Source organism: Vombatus ursinus, unplaced genomic scaffold, assembly GCF_900497805.2.
Source record: "Vombatus ursinus unplaced genomic scaffold, bare-nosed wombat genome assembly UNPS02006874.1, whole genome shotgun sequence".
Lineage (NCBI taxonomy): Eukaryota > Metazoa > Chordata > Mammalia > Diprotodontia > Vombatidae > Vombatus > Vombatus ursinus.
In genome coordinates, this window is record NW_020946652.1 from 1,159,615 (window position 1) to 1,176,348 (window position 16,734).

General features: G+C 44.6%; 1 protein-coding gene across 7 annotated transcripts in view; it reads left to right on the top strand.

Annotated features, from left to right (window-relative positions):
• The window catches only part of LPP (LIM domain containing preferred translocation partner in lipoma), a 692,945-nt gene that overhangs the window by 562,885 nt on the left and 113,326 nt on the right, over positions 1 to 16,734 (top strand). For all 7 annotated transcript variants that reach the window (XM_027848882.1, XM_027848884.1, XM_027848888.1 and 4 more), the window contains one exon: positions 13,953 to 14,122. In XM_027848882.1, the coding sequence (XP_027704683.1) occupies positions 13,953 to 14,122 (170 nt within the window). The remainder of the gene's footprint in view (positions 1 to 13,952; positions 14,123 to 16,734) is intronic.

Consider the following 16,734-nt stretch of genomic DNA (forward strand, 5'->3'; position numbering starts at 1 on the left):
CCTGCCATTCCAGGGCTCCCACTTGTATTACCTGAACTGAGTTAAAACCTTGCTGGATGTTTACACCTTTCAAATATTTATAGATTCACCTCCTGGCACCTCTTAGTCATCACTCAGCCGAGATCAACTGTACATATTTAGTTCTTTTCATTTTTTCTCCATAAATCAATCCCTCCATTCCCTTCATTACTTACTTTGCCTTATTATTCCCTCGAGCTGTTTTCATCCATTACAGATGGGAAAAAATAACCCCACCATGTTGCTGCAGGAGGGGGAGAACACTCCCCAGAGAAGTGAAAAGAACAATCCATAGGTTAAATAATAGCACGGGTGCAAATCTGTTCTCCCGTTCTGCCTTCGACAAAGAACTCAGGAGATCTCTGGGAACACGGTGCCTTTTCCCTGCGTGGAGCAGGGGGCCTCTCTTTTAGAGTCTGATTCTCCAGCTAACCTGGAACTTCCCAAGGCCCATGTCTCCAACTTCCCACAGAAGGCATGAGCCTGAGCATGTTTAGGCACAAGAAATAACCATCATATTCCAGCTCAGTGCCTGCTGAGCTTTGCCAAATTTACAAGATGTCTTTGGGTACAGTCACCTGGACTCTCATAACCTCTTTTTTACATTACTATTGTTGTGATTGGTATTAGTAGTATTATAGTCCAAATCCATGTGGGCAACTCTCTGTCTGAAAACTCCCTCCACTGATACAAGCCTGTAGCCAAGGCTCCTGGGTGTAGTGAAGAAGGACCTTAGCTGCCTTCTGGTCCCCACTCCCCGGTTTTTAGGTAAGGAGACAAGGGGCCCAGCCCAGAGGGAGGAGGCATCTTGTCTAGCATCACACTGATAAGCATTAGCAGAATCAGGATGTGAATTGAGATTATCTGTCTTAAGATTTAGTACTTTTTGCAATAGTGAGTTGTCTGGGGTCTCTTGGATGTCAAGGGACTTGCCCAGGGTCACCCAGATAGGAGTTGTCATAGGACTTAGGATATAGGAAAGTACCTGACTCTTGAGTCTGGCCCAGGGTCTGCCCCCACACCCCACATGCACACACATACACACACGTACATACACGTACACACTCACAAACCACCAGGTTCTTTACCTGGTTCTCTTTTTTTAAGTAGTTCTGGTGAAACTTCAGTAGATTTGGGTATGTGAGGGAACTGTCCATGGTCACCATCTGCCTCCATCTACGTCTCTTTGACCTAAATTTATCCTGAGTTGGGAATATTTAAAATTTATAGACAAAGCGAGTCAACAGACTAGAGGAAGCCGCCTCCATTGTATACTAATGTTGCTAGCCATTGCAACAATAATAACAATTTATAATAATAGGCTGGCATTTCTATAAAACTTCTAAGATTTGCAAAGTGCTTTGCAAATATGATCTCGTTTTGTCCTCACAACAACTCTGGGAGGTAGGTGTTATTATGACCCCTGTTTTACAGATCAGGAAACTAAGGCAGCCGAGGATTATGTGACTTTCAACTTCCACAGGCTGGAAGTTTTCTTTGGCACAAACGTTTGCTTCCTTGAATCACCCGAGTCACAGGAGGTCCATTTGTTCTGCTGCTCCGTGATTGTAGGAGGAGCAGAAGGGAGATTGGGCCTCCCTCAGACCAGGAACTTTTCCTCTAGAGAGCTTACTCTCAGAACCTCTACTCCATCTAAAGGATGTGTGTGACTGGTTTTGTTCTAATGGAATTCAGCCTGTACACAACTTGTCATTGCAGAGGGGATTAATGGTCACATATTAGGTAGAGCGGATGATCTCAGAGGAGTCTTCCATCTCTGCTTTCTGATCTCAGACGGGTCCCAATCTCCCACCTCTGGGGTCAACTGGGAACTCTTCTGCTTGGCATTTAAAGTTTTTCAGGAGTCAGGAAAACCTGAGTTAAAATCTGGCCTCAGACCTTTACTTTCTGTATGACCCCGGGCAAGTCATTTAACCTCTGCTTGCCTCAGTTTCCTCAACTGTAAAATGAGGATAATAAGCACAGCTGCTTTCCAGAATTTTGTGAGAATTAAGTGAAATAATATTTATGAAGCTCTTAGCCCCAGTGCTTGGCACATAGTAGGTACTTAATAAATACTCAGTTTCCTTTACAACCTGACTCCTTTCTCCCTTTTCCAGGCTTCTTGCACGCCCTCTGTGCTCTAGTCCTGCAGGCCTCCTTCCCACTCTCTTCTCCTGCTCTGTGCCTTTTGTGAGCTGGCCCCCACAATGACGATACTCAGATCCCGCCATCTTCAGGAGGCTTTCCCCCCCCCCCCACCCCCCTGAGATCACCTTCCTTCCCCTCTGTCCCTACTTTGTCTACCCTGATTACTCATATGCTGTTTCCCCATTAAAATATGATCTCCTTGAGAGCAGAAGATTCTTTTTCCACCCTTTTTCTTTTGCTCAATGTTTTACAAATGTCCTGGCACAGAGTCAGTATGTGATAGATTTGTGATGACTGACTGAGATTGTGGGACTGAAGGAACAGGGCATGTTCAGCATACAGAAGAGAAGGCTGGGAGGGAGGCAGGGCATTATTGGCAGGCTCTGTTGTCTGCCTGGCTATCCCTTTGGGTTCCAGGATTATAAATCTAGGGATTGAAGACATTTTAGAGGTCATTTCACATTTTACAGATGGGGAAACTGAGGCCCAAGTAGGTTTAAGTTTTTGTCCAATATCACACAGCTCATATGTTCAGATTATACTTATTCTGCTTGTCTGAACAGAAGGAGAACAGTGGGTGGAAACTGCAAAGAGGCAGAGGTAGGTTGGTTATAATGGGAGATAAATCCCAAAGGTCAGATCTATGCGAAAGTAGAACCAGCAGGTACCCCATCCCTGGAAGTGTTCTAGCAAAGGCCACATTCCCACGTGTCAGGGACATTGCAGGGACAGCTGCCTGTCCAGGTGATACCTTAGCCGGGTTGCCTGAGAGAATGTTCCTCCTGCCACTGGGCTCCATGATCCCAGATCCCACTCCGCATAGGGCCCAGGACTCTACTGAGCTGGATGTGGCTGGCTGGGCCGGACCAGTGGCGCATTGTTCCCTTGCAGAGCCAGAACAAGAGGCAGCTACTCTGTGAATGAAAGGGGGAGGGGTGACGGGAATGAACTCATGTATTATTCAGAGGGTAACAAAGAAATTGAGAAGTGTTTGCTTAAAACTGACACCATTTTTAGCCTAAACATTCTGTATAAATGATACCAGATGACTATGAAATCCCACAGAGGAAAACGCCAATTTTCCAGTAGCATATACCCTGTGGGAAAGGCTGCCTCACAGTAATCCTCTAATAGCTTCCCATTTTGCATTTTTCACATACTCTGTATATGCAGACGAGTATTAATAACTACTCCCTAGATGTCCCTTCCTAGATCTGGGTTGCTATGTGAGTAAAGGGGGACGGGGGAAGAGAGGTGAAGTCTCTAAAGCAAACACAGAATGTGTCCAGGGAACAGGTCTGAGCTTAAGAGCTGGACTAGGTGGGGACCTTGGAACGAGAAGGGCCCTGGGGGCCCCTGCGTCCAGCCATGAACTCCGTGGCAAAGCGTCTTCATCCACTAGAGGCCTTTGGTGACCACCTGCCCCTGTACAGACCACATGAAACATGTAGCCACTATTACCAGAGGAACAGAGAGATGCCCACAGGCCCTTTTGTTTTACATTGGGGGTAAAGTGAGTCTCTTCAACTTATTAGAAGGATTTCTTTTTATTTTTTTTCCCAATTTTTAAACATTTGTATTTAAAGTTTTGAGTTCCAAATTCTCTTCCTCTTTCTCTTCCTGCCCTCTCCCCTTCCCGAGATGGTAAGCAATCAGATACAGGTTATACATGTGCAATGATGTAAAACATTTCCTTACTAGTCATTTTATATAAGAAGACTTGAACGAAAGAAAGTGAAAACTAGCCTGTTTCAGTGTGTCGCCAATCAACATCACTTCTTTCTCTGGAGGTGGACAGTCTGCTTCATCGTGAGTCCTTTGGGATTGTCTTAGATCACTGCATTGCTGAGAAGAGCTAAGTCATTCACAGTTCTTCATTGAACAGGATTACTGTTACTACGTACATCGTTCTCCTGGTTCTGCTCACTTTACTAAGCATCAGTTTATGTAAGCCTTTCCAGGTTTTTCTGAAATCATCCTGCTTGTCATTTCTTATAGAATGATTTCTTAAAGTCTATCCTCTGAAGGGGCAGCTAGGTGGTGCAGTGGATAGAGCTACGGTCTTGGACTTAGAAAAGTCTATCCTCTGGAATGAAAATAACAAAAAAGATTTGGGTTACATTCCTTCTCTTAGTGCCTTCCTCCATTCCTATGTGATCTTTCATTAATCTCAATAGTGACAACAGTTATTATAATACTTTCCATATGTGGCAGTCAGGTTTGCCATCAATTTCATATAAGGTCATGTGTCATAGGTTAAGAGTGGGAAAGGACCCCAAAAAACACCTAGCCCACCCTCTTCACTTTATAGGTAAGGAAAACAAAGTCCCAAGTGGGATCATCCCATGAGAGATTTAGAGTTAGCAGGCATCTTAGAGGCCATGGCTTATGGTGGAGAGGGTCTGGACCACGGATTGGAAAAGATCTGGGTTCCAATCCCACCTCTGACGCTAATTGTGTGGAAAGGAATAAGGCCCTTAGGGTTCCTGTGCCTCAACCAGCTCACTAAGGTCTAACAGATGGCCTGTTTGAGGTTTTACCTCATAGAGGGAGTTTCCACTTAGATCTAAGCACAGATCCTTGATTTTTGGGTGCTTAGGCTTCTTTAGGCCACCCCTTATACCACCATCAAAATCTCTGACCAAGAGACCTTGATGGACAGCTCAATCCACGAGTTTCAGCCTCTTCAATGACCATAGAGGGGCGAGTCTTATGAAGATACAACCCAACTGCTTCCTTACGGGTGCTACAACCCATTCTGCCCCACACACATCCCTGTAGCCACAATGGCCAAAAACCTCCAAAGTCCTCAGAGTGGTCAAAAGGTCCATGTCAGAAAGAGACACAGCTCTCTCGTTGGAGATGGCATTGGTAAAGATGCATTAACTGCTACTTTACCAGCACCCTGGGGATACTGGGGCTTTCCATCATCCCTGCTGCAGCTCCCCCATAGATGTTGTTTTCCTCTTAGTGGGAGTTTTTTGAGAGAAAGATTGTCCTCACTTTCTGATTTGTTGTCTCCAAGGCTTGATACAGGCCGTTATATGTACTGGGCACTTAAAATGCTTTCTTCCATTATTCATTCATTAGTTCATTCATTCATTCATGAGTTCTATTTAATATATATGTGTGTATATATATAATCTTCCCTTTCAGTCTCAGATGTCTCCTTTGGACCCCATTTTTCACATACAATATATTGACTATATTCAATGTCTTGCACCCAAGACATTGTTCCATAATCTTTAGGAATTATTCTTCTTGGAAAGTCTTGGTGCTCTGTGATCCACCCTCATATGACAAACAGAGTGTTGGAGACTTGCCTTTCAGGGCAGGAAGCAGCTTAGGATCTTAGAATCTCAGAGTTGGAAGAAATGTCACAGGTCCACCAATCCATTTCCTACGTGAACAGCAATCCTTTTACCTATACACCTGGCTAATGTTCTTCCCCTCCTTTCTTCATAGCACTGTACCTGGAGTCAGGAAGATTTTGGTTTTAATTCAATCTTATACTCTTATGAGCTTTGTGACCCTGGGCAAGTCACTTAACCTCTGTCTGCCTCTGTTTCTTTAGCTGCAAAATATGAATAAGACCAAAAAATGTTGCCCCCCCATAGAAAATCTTATCACTTTTGTAGTGTTAGTATGCCCCTGTCTTTAAGAGGAATTCTTTACAGATTTATGTATCATTCTGTGTAGAGTATACTGGGAACAGTCACCCCTTCCCCTCTTGGGGGTGGGAAGGGGAGTTTGAAGGCTTTAAGCAATATCCCAGCAGTTAAGAGAGAAAAAATGGAAGAATCCCTTAACTCCAGTTGCAAAGGAAATTTGGTTTTCTGCAGACCAGCTTTTGAGATCCCAAAGTGCTTCCTGAGAGATGGTACTGCTGGCCCATGTCATCTTTTTGAAAGGCAGATAGATACACAGGCCATTGGAGAAAGTCTAATGGCCTCTCGCGAGGTGAGTCAGCCTTCTTGCCTGTGGCTCTGGGCTGTCTGGATGTCCTTGTGATTCTTAGAGGCTGTGGGTGTATCCCTCCTCATCTGGAGCGTTCTGTTTGTGGGAGCTTATGTAACATCTGAAGCTTTCTATACCCAGCTTCATGCTCTTAGCCAGGAGGAGAGTCGGGGCCACAGCAGGAGAGGGATTGCAGCAATTGTTATGATTCAGATGCAAGATCCAGTAACAAACTCCGGGGTAATCTTAGAAGTAATAGCCAGAGCACAGTGGAAAGAGGATTGGTTGGTGTCAAAGGGACAGGAACTTATTTCAAGTCCTCCCTGTGACACTCATGATCCCTATGACCTTGGGCAAGTCACTTTATTTTCTTGTGCCTCGGTTTCCTCATCATTAAAATGAAGAGGATGGAGTAGAGGATTTCAGAGGTCCCTTTAAGTCTGTGTCCTATATTGATTGAGGGACCTTCCATCCTGGGAGCTCCTCCCTTACAAGAGAATTTTGAGGGACTACTCCGAACCTTATGTATACAGTGGCTTCCATGAAATTCTCAAGCGATACAGCAGCATATTTCTAACAGTCAGGTTTTGTAAAACATTGATGCAGTAAACATGGCAAGGCCTCATTCGCGATGTCACCTACTCTTCGTTATCCAGGGGATTATCTTGCATGCATTTACTCTCAGACTGATTTCCCCCTCCCTCTTTCCCACCACCTTTTGAGGCCACCTTTGTTGTCTACAGGTGGTATGCAACGAATGCATTCACACTCTGTTATTCTAAACCTGACCTGATTAGGGAAGGTACTTTCCTGCCCAAAAGTACCTTGAAATATGTTCCAATCCACCCAGGACTGACATCATTGTCTGCTGTTCTGAAGTAAAACCTCCACTCTTTGGAGATGAGAATCTGAGGATTCTGGGATGGCTAATTGTACACTGGAATTGGAGTCAGAGGATTTGGGTTGGAAGCCTGGCCCTGCTACCACCTAGCTGTGTGATTGTGGGCCAATCATATCACTTTAGTTCCTACTATGTGTGAGGAACTGGGGATTCTAAGGCAAGATAGAGACAGAACAGTGAAGGAGTTTGGATTCTCAGGGATATTATATTCAATTTATTTTTGAGGGAGAGGTGGAGAGTCAATCAATCAGTGGTTAGTCAATCATTAAACATAGATTAAGCACCTACTGTATGCCAGGCATGTACTGAGCACCGGGATACAGAGAAAGGTAAGAGATAGCCAAGGATGTCACAGTCTAATGAGGGAGACAACATATAATTAAGTAGGTACAAACAAGATATCTATAGGATAGATGGATTGTTATCAACCAGGGGAAGGAGGAGACGAGCAATCAGGATGAGTGCCTGGGCCCGGAGCCGGGTGGCTGCAGTGAGAGGCGATAAGAGGGTCATGGGTTTAGAACCGGACGTGGTCTCAGGGGCCATCCAACACTTAGCCCCTACCCATTTTATAGATGAAAAATTAAGGCTCAGATGGATTAAGGGGCTTCCAGACTTAGCCTCTTTCTGTTCCATTTCCTACCATCCTTCCATTGTTGGAGGTTTGCCATCTTGGCATTTTCCTGGATTTCTCACTGCTCCTCGTGGCATATATCCAATCGTTTGCCAAATCTTTTTGGTCTTACCTTGACAGCATCTCTCCCGCTTCCCCTCTTCTCCCCTCATGCTTCTAACACCGCAATTGAAGCTCTTATCACCTCTCACCTCAATTATTACAAAGCCCTCCTGACCCATCTCTCAGCCTCAAGTTCCTTCCCACTGCAGTCCGTCCCGAACACTTCTGCCGATTAGTTTTCCTTAAGTACAGATCAGACCATGTGACTGTGAAGCTCAAACAACCCCAGAGATTTCCTCAGATAAAATATAAGCCCGTCTGTTTAGTCTTCAAAGCCCCACACACCCTGGCACACCTCCTCTCTCCAGCCTCGTCGGAAATTACTCTAGACGTTCCCACACTCCTTATTCCAGCCAAACTGGCCTCCTCTCTCTTCCTCACACATGACGCCCCATACCTCATCTCCATTCCTAGACACTGGCTGTCCCACATTCCTAAAATGGCCCTTCTCCTCACCTCTCCCTCACCTCGTCATTCTCTTCATTTCATAAGCACAGTGCCATAGACAGTCTTGGCAGCTGGGAATCTTTTTTACTTTCTTCCCTTCCCATAAAATTGTCTTTCTGGACACTTGATTCCAACTATAGACCTAGGGATGATTTAGAATGTGAATTAAAACAAATAAATGTGAATAATTTAGTAAATATTTTTAATGAAACAAAAGATATTTCATGAGAAAAGTAACTCATGATATAGCCATGATAAAGGACTTTGCAGCTTGCCATGACATAGTCAGTGTGATTTCAAATGTCATTTGTGCTTGGACCCTTTTCAAGGTCAAACATAAGGGATGTACCATCAGGAAAACCATGGCTTGGGGCCATGTTGAGGGTGGTTTGGTGTTTGATGATAAAGATCTTGGATCAGGACAATTTAAAACTCATAGGATCTTGGAGGTCGTTCAGTAATAGGAACGTAAGATCTTAGATTTTGTGCAGGGAGGGACTTTCAAGGTCACATGGTCCATCCTCCTTCTTTTATAGGTAGGTAACTGGGGCCCTTGCGGCAGCTTTTTGGTGCAGTGGATAGAGAGCCAGATCTGGAGTTGGGAAGACTCCTCTGCCTGAGTTCAAATCTGGCCTCAGACACTTACTAGCCTTGTGACCTTGGCAAGTGACTTCACCCTATTTGCTTCAGTTTCCTCATCTGCAAAGTGAGCTGGAGAAAGAAATTGCAAGCCACTCCAGTATCGCTGCCAAGAAAACCCCAAATGGGGCCACGAAGAGTCAGAAATGACTCAACAACAACAACTGAGGCCCTCGGAAGGTCAGATGACTTAACCAGATCTTCACAGGTGGTAGATGACAGAGGCAGGTTTCAGAGTTGTAGGATTGGTATCTAGCCTTCTCTAACCCATCCTCGTGCCATTCAGATGATTAAAAAAGTGAAGGAATGACTGATTAATTGAATGAAAAGAAAAACAAAACATTTTTTAAGGTCTTCCTTGTGTCAACCACTGCACTGGAGACTTACAGAGAGGCCTAAGGCAAGCTCGTAAGGCGTTGCTTTCTCATCTGGTCAGACAACACAGAGGAGTGATGTGCAGCAAGGGCTCTTTAGTTCTGGGGAAGTCAATGGAGGTGAAGAAGGTGAGGTTAGGGTGGATGGCTGAATGGGCCGTGAGGCTAAATCACGTTCTGCCCTCTCGGGCCAGCCGGGAGGTTTTGTGCGCTGATGTCTACATGCGCACACCACTATTCTGGCCCCATTGATAAACTTTCTTCAGGTAAAATAGAAAAGTTGGGTTTGAGCTGAAAAAGAGGCGGCTGGCCCCGTAGTGTAGAAAGCAGAAGTGACGTTTGAAGAGGTGCTGCTCAATGAAAGAATAAGGCCTCTCCTGAAGCCCCCAGCATGTGCACTGCCTGCCATCAGTGGTGTTGCTTCTGCTTTGCAGATAGTTTGTCCTTTCTTACACGTTTGCATAGGTTCTCCCAGAAGTACGTAAGTGCATTATTGGAAGGGACGACTTTGTCCTGGCATCCCCAGAAGTCGGTACCATGCCTGGCACACAGCACGTGCTTAATAAACTCATCGATGAGGGTGGCTTCGGTATTTTTCAGAGAGTGAGAAAACTACATGGGAAGAGGGTGGTTCACCTGGATTCTTTAACCTGTTTTCAGTCCCATTTGGATATTTTTATTGTACACTGGAGCCCTCGGGTGGGAGGCTGGGTGCATAGACCAAAACCTCCATCCCTGCCCCCAAGGGCCTTGGCAGACTAGCAGCTCTGTTCTGATAGATTCACGTCATATTGTCACAAACATTTCACTCCACCGCTGGAAAAACAAGCAAACAAAAGCAACATTGCTGTTTAGAGCCATCCCTTCTAAGAAAGCAGGTCCCAGGGTCCCTACCAGAGTCCTCACTACTTAGTCCTGTGTGCCAGACCATGACATCCCAGTGGATGCTTCTACCTTCGGCACGTCACAGCACCAGATTCCCAGAACCGTGCCCCTAAATCGCAGATATAGGCGCTGTGCTCAGAGTTTTCTTTGTAAAACCTTAGGGAACTGTGCAGAATGTTTTCGAGACAGTTCTGCCAAAAAGCAGTGAATACCTGGAAGCGGTATTAGGCTGACGCTTAGCCCTGATGTGAGAAGCCTGGGTGCCCAGAAACATTCTTTCTCCCTGGGCTTGGCCTCAAGATGTATGAGTTTACTGTCTCTCCTGGATGCTGAGAAGAAGCCGCAATGAATGGCCTGTGTGGTGTCAGATGTGGGTGGACAGAATCTTGAGTCTTCCTGCTCCAGGTTCTCAGACTTGGTGCTTTCAGACTCCAAGAGCAGCGTGGGTTGAGGGGTTAAAGAAGTGTAGATAAGGCTCCTGGGCAGATGAGCCTGCAGCCTGGCCTCGAACCACGAAGCTGTGGACGCTGGGGAACCATAATCAGAATGGAAAATGTCCTCCTTCCCTTCCGGCGCGGGTGCAATCTGGCTTTATGGGCCCCAAACTCTATTCCGTTGGAAAAAAGGGAGGGCACGCCAGCTGTCGATACACATGCCAGTTTAGATACCATGAGGCAATATTTATTAAAAGGGCTGCATTCTGCTTGGCCGTTCTGAGTTTCTGGGCCCAGCAGCTGAAGACACTGATTGATTCCATGGGCCTCATTCGCTTCATTCTATATCCTTCCTGTATCCACGGACCCATTGAGTTCCAGTGTCCACAGCTAGCCGGCTCTCCAGTCATCACCACTAACAAGTCTCTCGTGCCAGCACTTAGCCCGAGCTGAAGTTTCTTGGGAGCCTCTAAAGTCAGTCCTCTTCCCCATACGCTCTTCCCCCAGCCTGTGGTGTGAGTCCATAGATTTTTGTAGCTGGGGGATGCTGAGAGGCTTGTCTTAGATGGGCAGTGATGAGCTGGTGGAGTGTTGTTAATGGGGTGTAACCAAAGCTGGCCTGGAGGGGGAGGGTGGATGTGCCCAGTTCATGTGAATTCTCCTGTCTTTTTCCAAGAGGCTCTTCCAAAGGCATGGTCCTGATTTGTCATCCTGCTAAAATGGAGCATCTGGGGCGCTTTGCCTTTTCTGCTGATGCGTGGGGTTATTTTTATTTATATTTTTCGCCTTGCCTCTGTTCTTGTGAATCCAGTGCTGGCACAGGTGCCAGACTGAGTGCCCCGGAGGTCCATGCCCTCCCTCTGTCCCCTATCAGGCAGGGTTTGGACCTCTTCACATCTGAGCCGCTCCCTCCCATCTGGTCCCTGACTTAAGACAACCAGGCTAGACCAGGAAGGGACCTTATAGTCATCCAGTACAACACTCTTCTTTTCTTTTTTTTAACAGATGAGGAAACTGAGGCCCAGGGATGATCAGTGACTTGTCTGATTAATTAGTAAATTCCAGAATGAGTATTTAAACTTAGGTCCTATGACTCCAAAGCTTGCCTTTCCACAGATCTAAACTGAGCCCAACTTCTTTGGGAGAAACCATCTTCAGAGGGTAAGGGAGAAGTTGGGTACCCGCAGGAAAGATTGGGTTACCCCCAGTGCGGCCCTGCTAGACCACTGAATCTTAGCACCAATATTCTCAGACTTTCCTGCCTTATAAAAACTGAATATGAAACAGGTTTCCCCAATACCCTCCCCTCAGTCTCTCCCCCCACCAGTCCAAAAGCCCAAGTGCTCAGGTTTTATTCTGTGGAGCAAACAATGTAGGATATTGGGGTCCTGGCCTTAGAGGTCATCCAGCCAAATGTTTTCATTTTAAATGAGAAAAGAGATCAGACATTATATTCCCAAAAAGGCAAGAGATATTATGTCCAAGAATAACCTAACCTGAAAAACCCAGTATAATCCTACAGGGAAGAGAAATAGACTTTAAGCAGAATAGAAGAAACTAAAGGCCCAGGGAGGTTAATTTACTTTTTTCACGTTTTTTTTTTCTCCCCCTTTTAATTTTCTATCAAGTCTGAGCTTAAACATACACAGATGATCATTTCCATATAGATAGCCAAACCCCTAAATAATAGTTGTTGGTGAAAATATGAATCTCCACTTAATACTAATTCCTTCTTAAAAAATATATAAAATGAATTCTTCATTTTATTTTCTAAACTGACCAGCTCGTCTGTGTTTCCTAAAAGCATTTAAAAAAAAATCCCCTATCTTTCCCCTCTTAAGACCCTGAGGGCTGGCAGAACATTTTACAAATATTATCTCATTGCATCCTCACAATAACCTCAAGAAGTTATTATTATTGTTATCCTCATTTGACAGATGAGGAAACTAAGGCAAACAGAGACTTGGCCACAGTCTTACACTTAGTAGGTATCTGAAGCTAAATTTGAACTCAGGTCTTCCTGACTAAGTGCCCTGTGCTCTGTCTACTACGTTATGCAGCTGCCTCATCTCACTTACTCCAAACTTGCCCCTAATATATCTAGATCTTTATCAAAAATGCTTGGCAGTCCTGTATTCTGTTAAAAAATTCTCTTTTCCCTCTGTCGAATTATGCTCAGCTTTGTAGGTTTGGATTATTTTTGTCCAAAAACCTATATCTTTGACATTGGGAAAATTATATTCCTAACTCTCCTCCCATGTTTGGAAGAAGATGCCAGATCTTCTACGACCCTGATGATGGTTCCTTGGTACTTGAACTCCCTTCCTGATACTCCTAGAGTTTTTATTTTTTCCTTTGATGTAGACAAACATCTGCGACATTCTTGAAACTTTTTTGTATTTTCTTTTAGGAGGTGTTTGGGTTCTTCCTGTCTTTGTTTTGCCCTCTGACTCTCGTAGAGCTGGGCAGTTTTCATTTACGATTTATTTAAATATAACATCCAAGGCTTTTTTTGTTTGTTTTAATCATAGTTTTAAGGGAGTCTGATATTCTTAAACTGAATGGTTTTTCAAGTCAATATTTTAAAATATCGCATTTTAAAATTTTTCTTCTAGTTTCCAAACTTTTAGTTTTATTCTAAAATATTTTGCTATCTCATAGTGATTTGTTTCTGATTGTTTTCATGCTCTGGGATTTAGTTTGTTCAGTAAAGTTTAATAGTTTCTTTTCTAAGCTATTCCTTCTTCCATCCCCCCACCCCCACCAAGATCTTTCATTTCATTTTTTAAATCCATTGTTCCATTTCTTCCAGGTATTCATTTAGACCTGGGGGAAGGATTTCCCTTTGAGTCTTGGTTAATAGTTGTTATTTAGGTACCTTCTCTTCTACTTGGATTTTTAAACATCTCTATACCCTGATTTGTGCCATCTTTGATTTACTCATCTCTCCTGCTTTTATTGCTGAATTTGAGCTTTGTGCCAGGGCAAGGCATTTGAGTAGGATGGTCATCCCTTATTGTTCTCACCCCAGACCATTTGGATTTTTGTACCTATGAAAGCTCCATCTACCCACGAGCAATAATGCTTCCTCTGAATGTCTTAGAGCTTTTTTTTGGCCATTGAGCTTGGGTATTGGGTTGCACAAGGCCATGTAGGTAGTGACTCAATGCCAGATCCAGATTTTGAGCCCAGGTCCCCTGAGTGCATGCTTGTTCCAGGCTGACTTTAAGTATTAGAGTCTAGTTACTCCATTAAAGTGTTCTGTGAAAATTATTGTGTTTGTACATCCTTCTCTCTTCAATGTGACCACCTTCTCCTGCCTCCACCTTCCAATGCTGGGTGTCTTAGGACCCTTGACATTTCCTAATGTCTCTTTCTAATATGATTTTCCCCACCCTGGTGTCTTTTAGGCCGCTGTGCCCGCTGTGGTGAGAATGTTGTTGGCGAAGGCACCGGCTGTACAGCCATGGACCAAGTCTTTCATGTGGACTGCTTCACCTGCATCATCTGCAGCACCAAGCTCCGCGGGCAGCCCTTCTACGCTGTTGAGAAGAAGGCGTATTGTGAGCCCTGCTACATAGTAAGTGCTTGGACCCCTTCCCTGTCTGGTGACTCCCATCTCAAAGGGAGGGTCAGCGCCTCATTCTCTCACTACTCATTGACTTATTGAAACTCTGCTTGTGCCAGGATATGACTTCGATGTATCAACAAGATGTGTCTTCAGCCCACAATGACAAGGCAGGGCTGAAAACCCTCCAACCTCCTCCTTCCTCCCCAGATCCCAACGTGGCCTCTATACACAAAGCCCTGATCGTCTCTCTCCCCACTGCCCCATTTTATTTGTGCACTGCAGGGTTCAGTCTGTGGTTCATAGCAGGCCCTTTACAAATGCTAGCTGATTAACTTGTTCAGGGAAACATTGTCCTCCTCTTAGCTCCATTGGGTGCTGTGTGGAAGGAATCTTAAAAAAAAAAAAATGCAGTTAGGAGATACCTGGGTTCTTCTCTCATCTCCATCACTTGCTAGTTGTATGACCATAGGCTAGGTGATTAATCTTTCTGAGCCTTACTTTCTTCAGCTGTATAATGGGAATAATAAATACTTCCTTCATCTACCTTACAAGGATGTTACAAGAATCAAATTAAATTATGTATCTAAGTCTCTTTGTAATTCTTTAAGAATTATGCACATAGACATCATTGTTAATCTAAGAGAAAAAGTGGTACAGGGGGACCCGTAATGAAAAGACAGCTAGTATACTCTGAAAAGAACATTGGTTCTGGAGGCAGAGCCCTAGGCTTTAACCATACCCTTGCCATGTGGTAACTGTGTCACCTTGGACACTGCTTGACCGCTCCAGGCCTCAGTTAACTCATCTGTAAAAGGACAGAGCTGTACCAGGCGGCCTTTGAGGTTCTTCCTAGATCTGGGCTCTTGATCCAATGACACCCTAAACTGAATTCCCAAAGAGCACAACTGTTCATTAAAAAAAAATCATGTTTCTTAATCAATAATTATCCAGTTACAAAATCATAACCCTAGAATGTTTGAGCTCAAAGGGACCTTTGAGATGAGAGAATCAAAGGATCACGCACTTGCAGCTGGAAGAGAAATTAGAGGTAATCCAGTCAAACCTTTCCATTTTACGGACAAGGAAACTGAGGCCCAGTGAGAGGAGATCCTATCCCCCTCAAGGCTGCACTCTGTATTTTGAGACAACTCCACTGACTAAGAATTGGAGACGTCCTGTCAGTGCTCAGACGAGGAGTGACAAAGCCAAGACTGGTCAGCAGGCCTCCTAAAACACCGTCTCTTCATGGTGGGCCCTTTTTGACTCATTCTAACTGCTGGGCTTCTCAAAACCTGCCTGTTTCTGTGATGCAGCATGTCTGGTTTCATCTCGTGGGTTTTTCCTACTAATCCTTCATTATAGCTCACAGCAAAAATGAATTAATACCAATACTCTCTGAGTTAATCACTGCTTACTTTCAAAAGCAAACATAACGTGTTTTCCAATAACCCCAGTTAGCATTTCAGAAGTGTCTTCCTAATTCATCATTGTGGGTTAACAAAACTCACTCTTTCTTGGTGGGATGGATTTCCAAATTCAAATTTTCTTAATCTACCTGCCGTGGTATAACTGATCAGCTTTGTGAACCCAAACATTGCTACTGTTCTGTTTTATTTTAGTTTTTTTCTAAAGGACCATGTAGTCATGGCATGAGGTGGAAGGCAGGGTGAGAAAAGATGTGCTCTGGGGTCTGGGGTTCGAGTGTAGTTTTTGTCACTTATGTGGCCCAGGTCAACTCACTTTTCTTTTATGGGCCTGCGAGCAGGTCCCTAAGACCCGGGTACTAAGTGATAGGTGGGTCTGATCTGATTTAATGTTGTTTAGTGAAATCCCAGATCATTGATGCCTTTTTGGACTCGTGTCTAAGGTACCTCAGGTGCTGCTGAGCTACGGTGGTCTCTTCCTCCCTGGATTTGCAGCGGTAGAGTCTGAAGACCTGGGTTCAAATCCTTTGTATGACAAGTATGACCTTGGGCAAGTCAGTCTTCCTGACTTTCATTTTCTCCGTCCCCTGGAGTTCCCATCTGGGCCTAAGTCCTACATCCTGGAAGTTGCCCCAGCAGCTGCCATCTTGGGGCTTTTATGTCTGCTTTCGGAAAGGCTCTTTCATCCCCTCCCTCGTTGGGTTTTCTGGCTTTCTCTGTCATTGGGTTGGCATGGTCCCTACCAGCCCTAACTCCTCCACTGGTGTTCTTCCACACCCTTCATCTAGTCTAAGAGGGGGTGCTTGAGCTGAGTTTTAGAGTCAGGACGACCTAAGTGTGAGTGCTCACTCAGATATTCTGAAGGTACAAATTCTAAGAGGTAGTCAAGAAGAGCAACTTCGTTCCCAAAATAGGGTGACAGGTTGAGTAAAGGCATGGTGAGTGGAGATAAGATGTTGCTCCAAAAGATGAGCAGGTCAATTTGCCTGGAATGTAGAGTTTTTGAAGGGGATCAATGATGGCTAAGCTTGGACTGAAGCCAAGTTGTAGAGAGCATTCAAAGTCAAACAGAAGAGTCACCCACCATTTTGTTTTAGCGTCAACAGGGAGCCATTAGAGATTTTTGAGTCAAGGAAAAATGTGGTCAGACTTTTGCTTTAGAAATATTACTTTTGCAGCTGTGATGAGGTTTTCCCT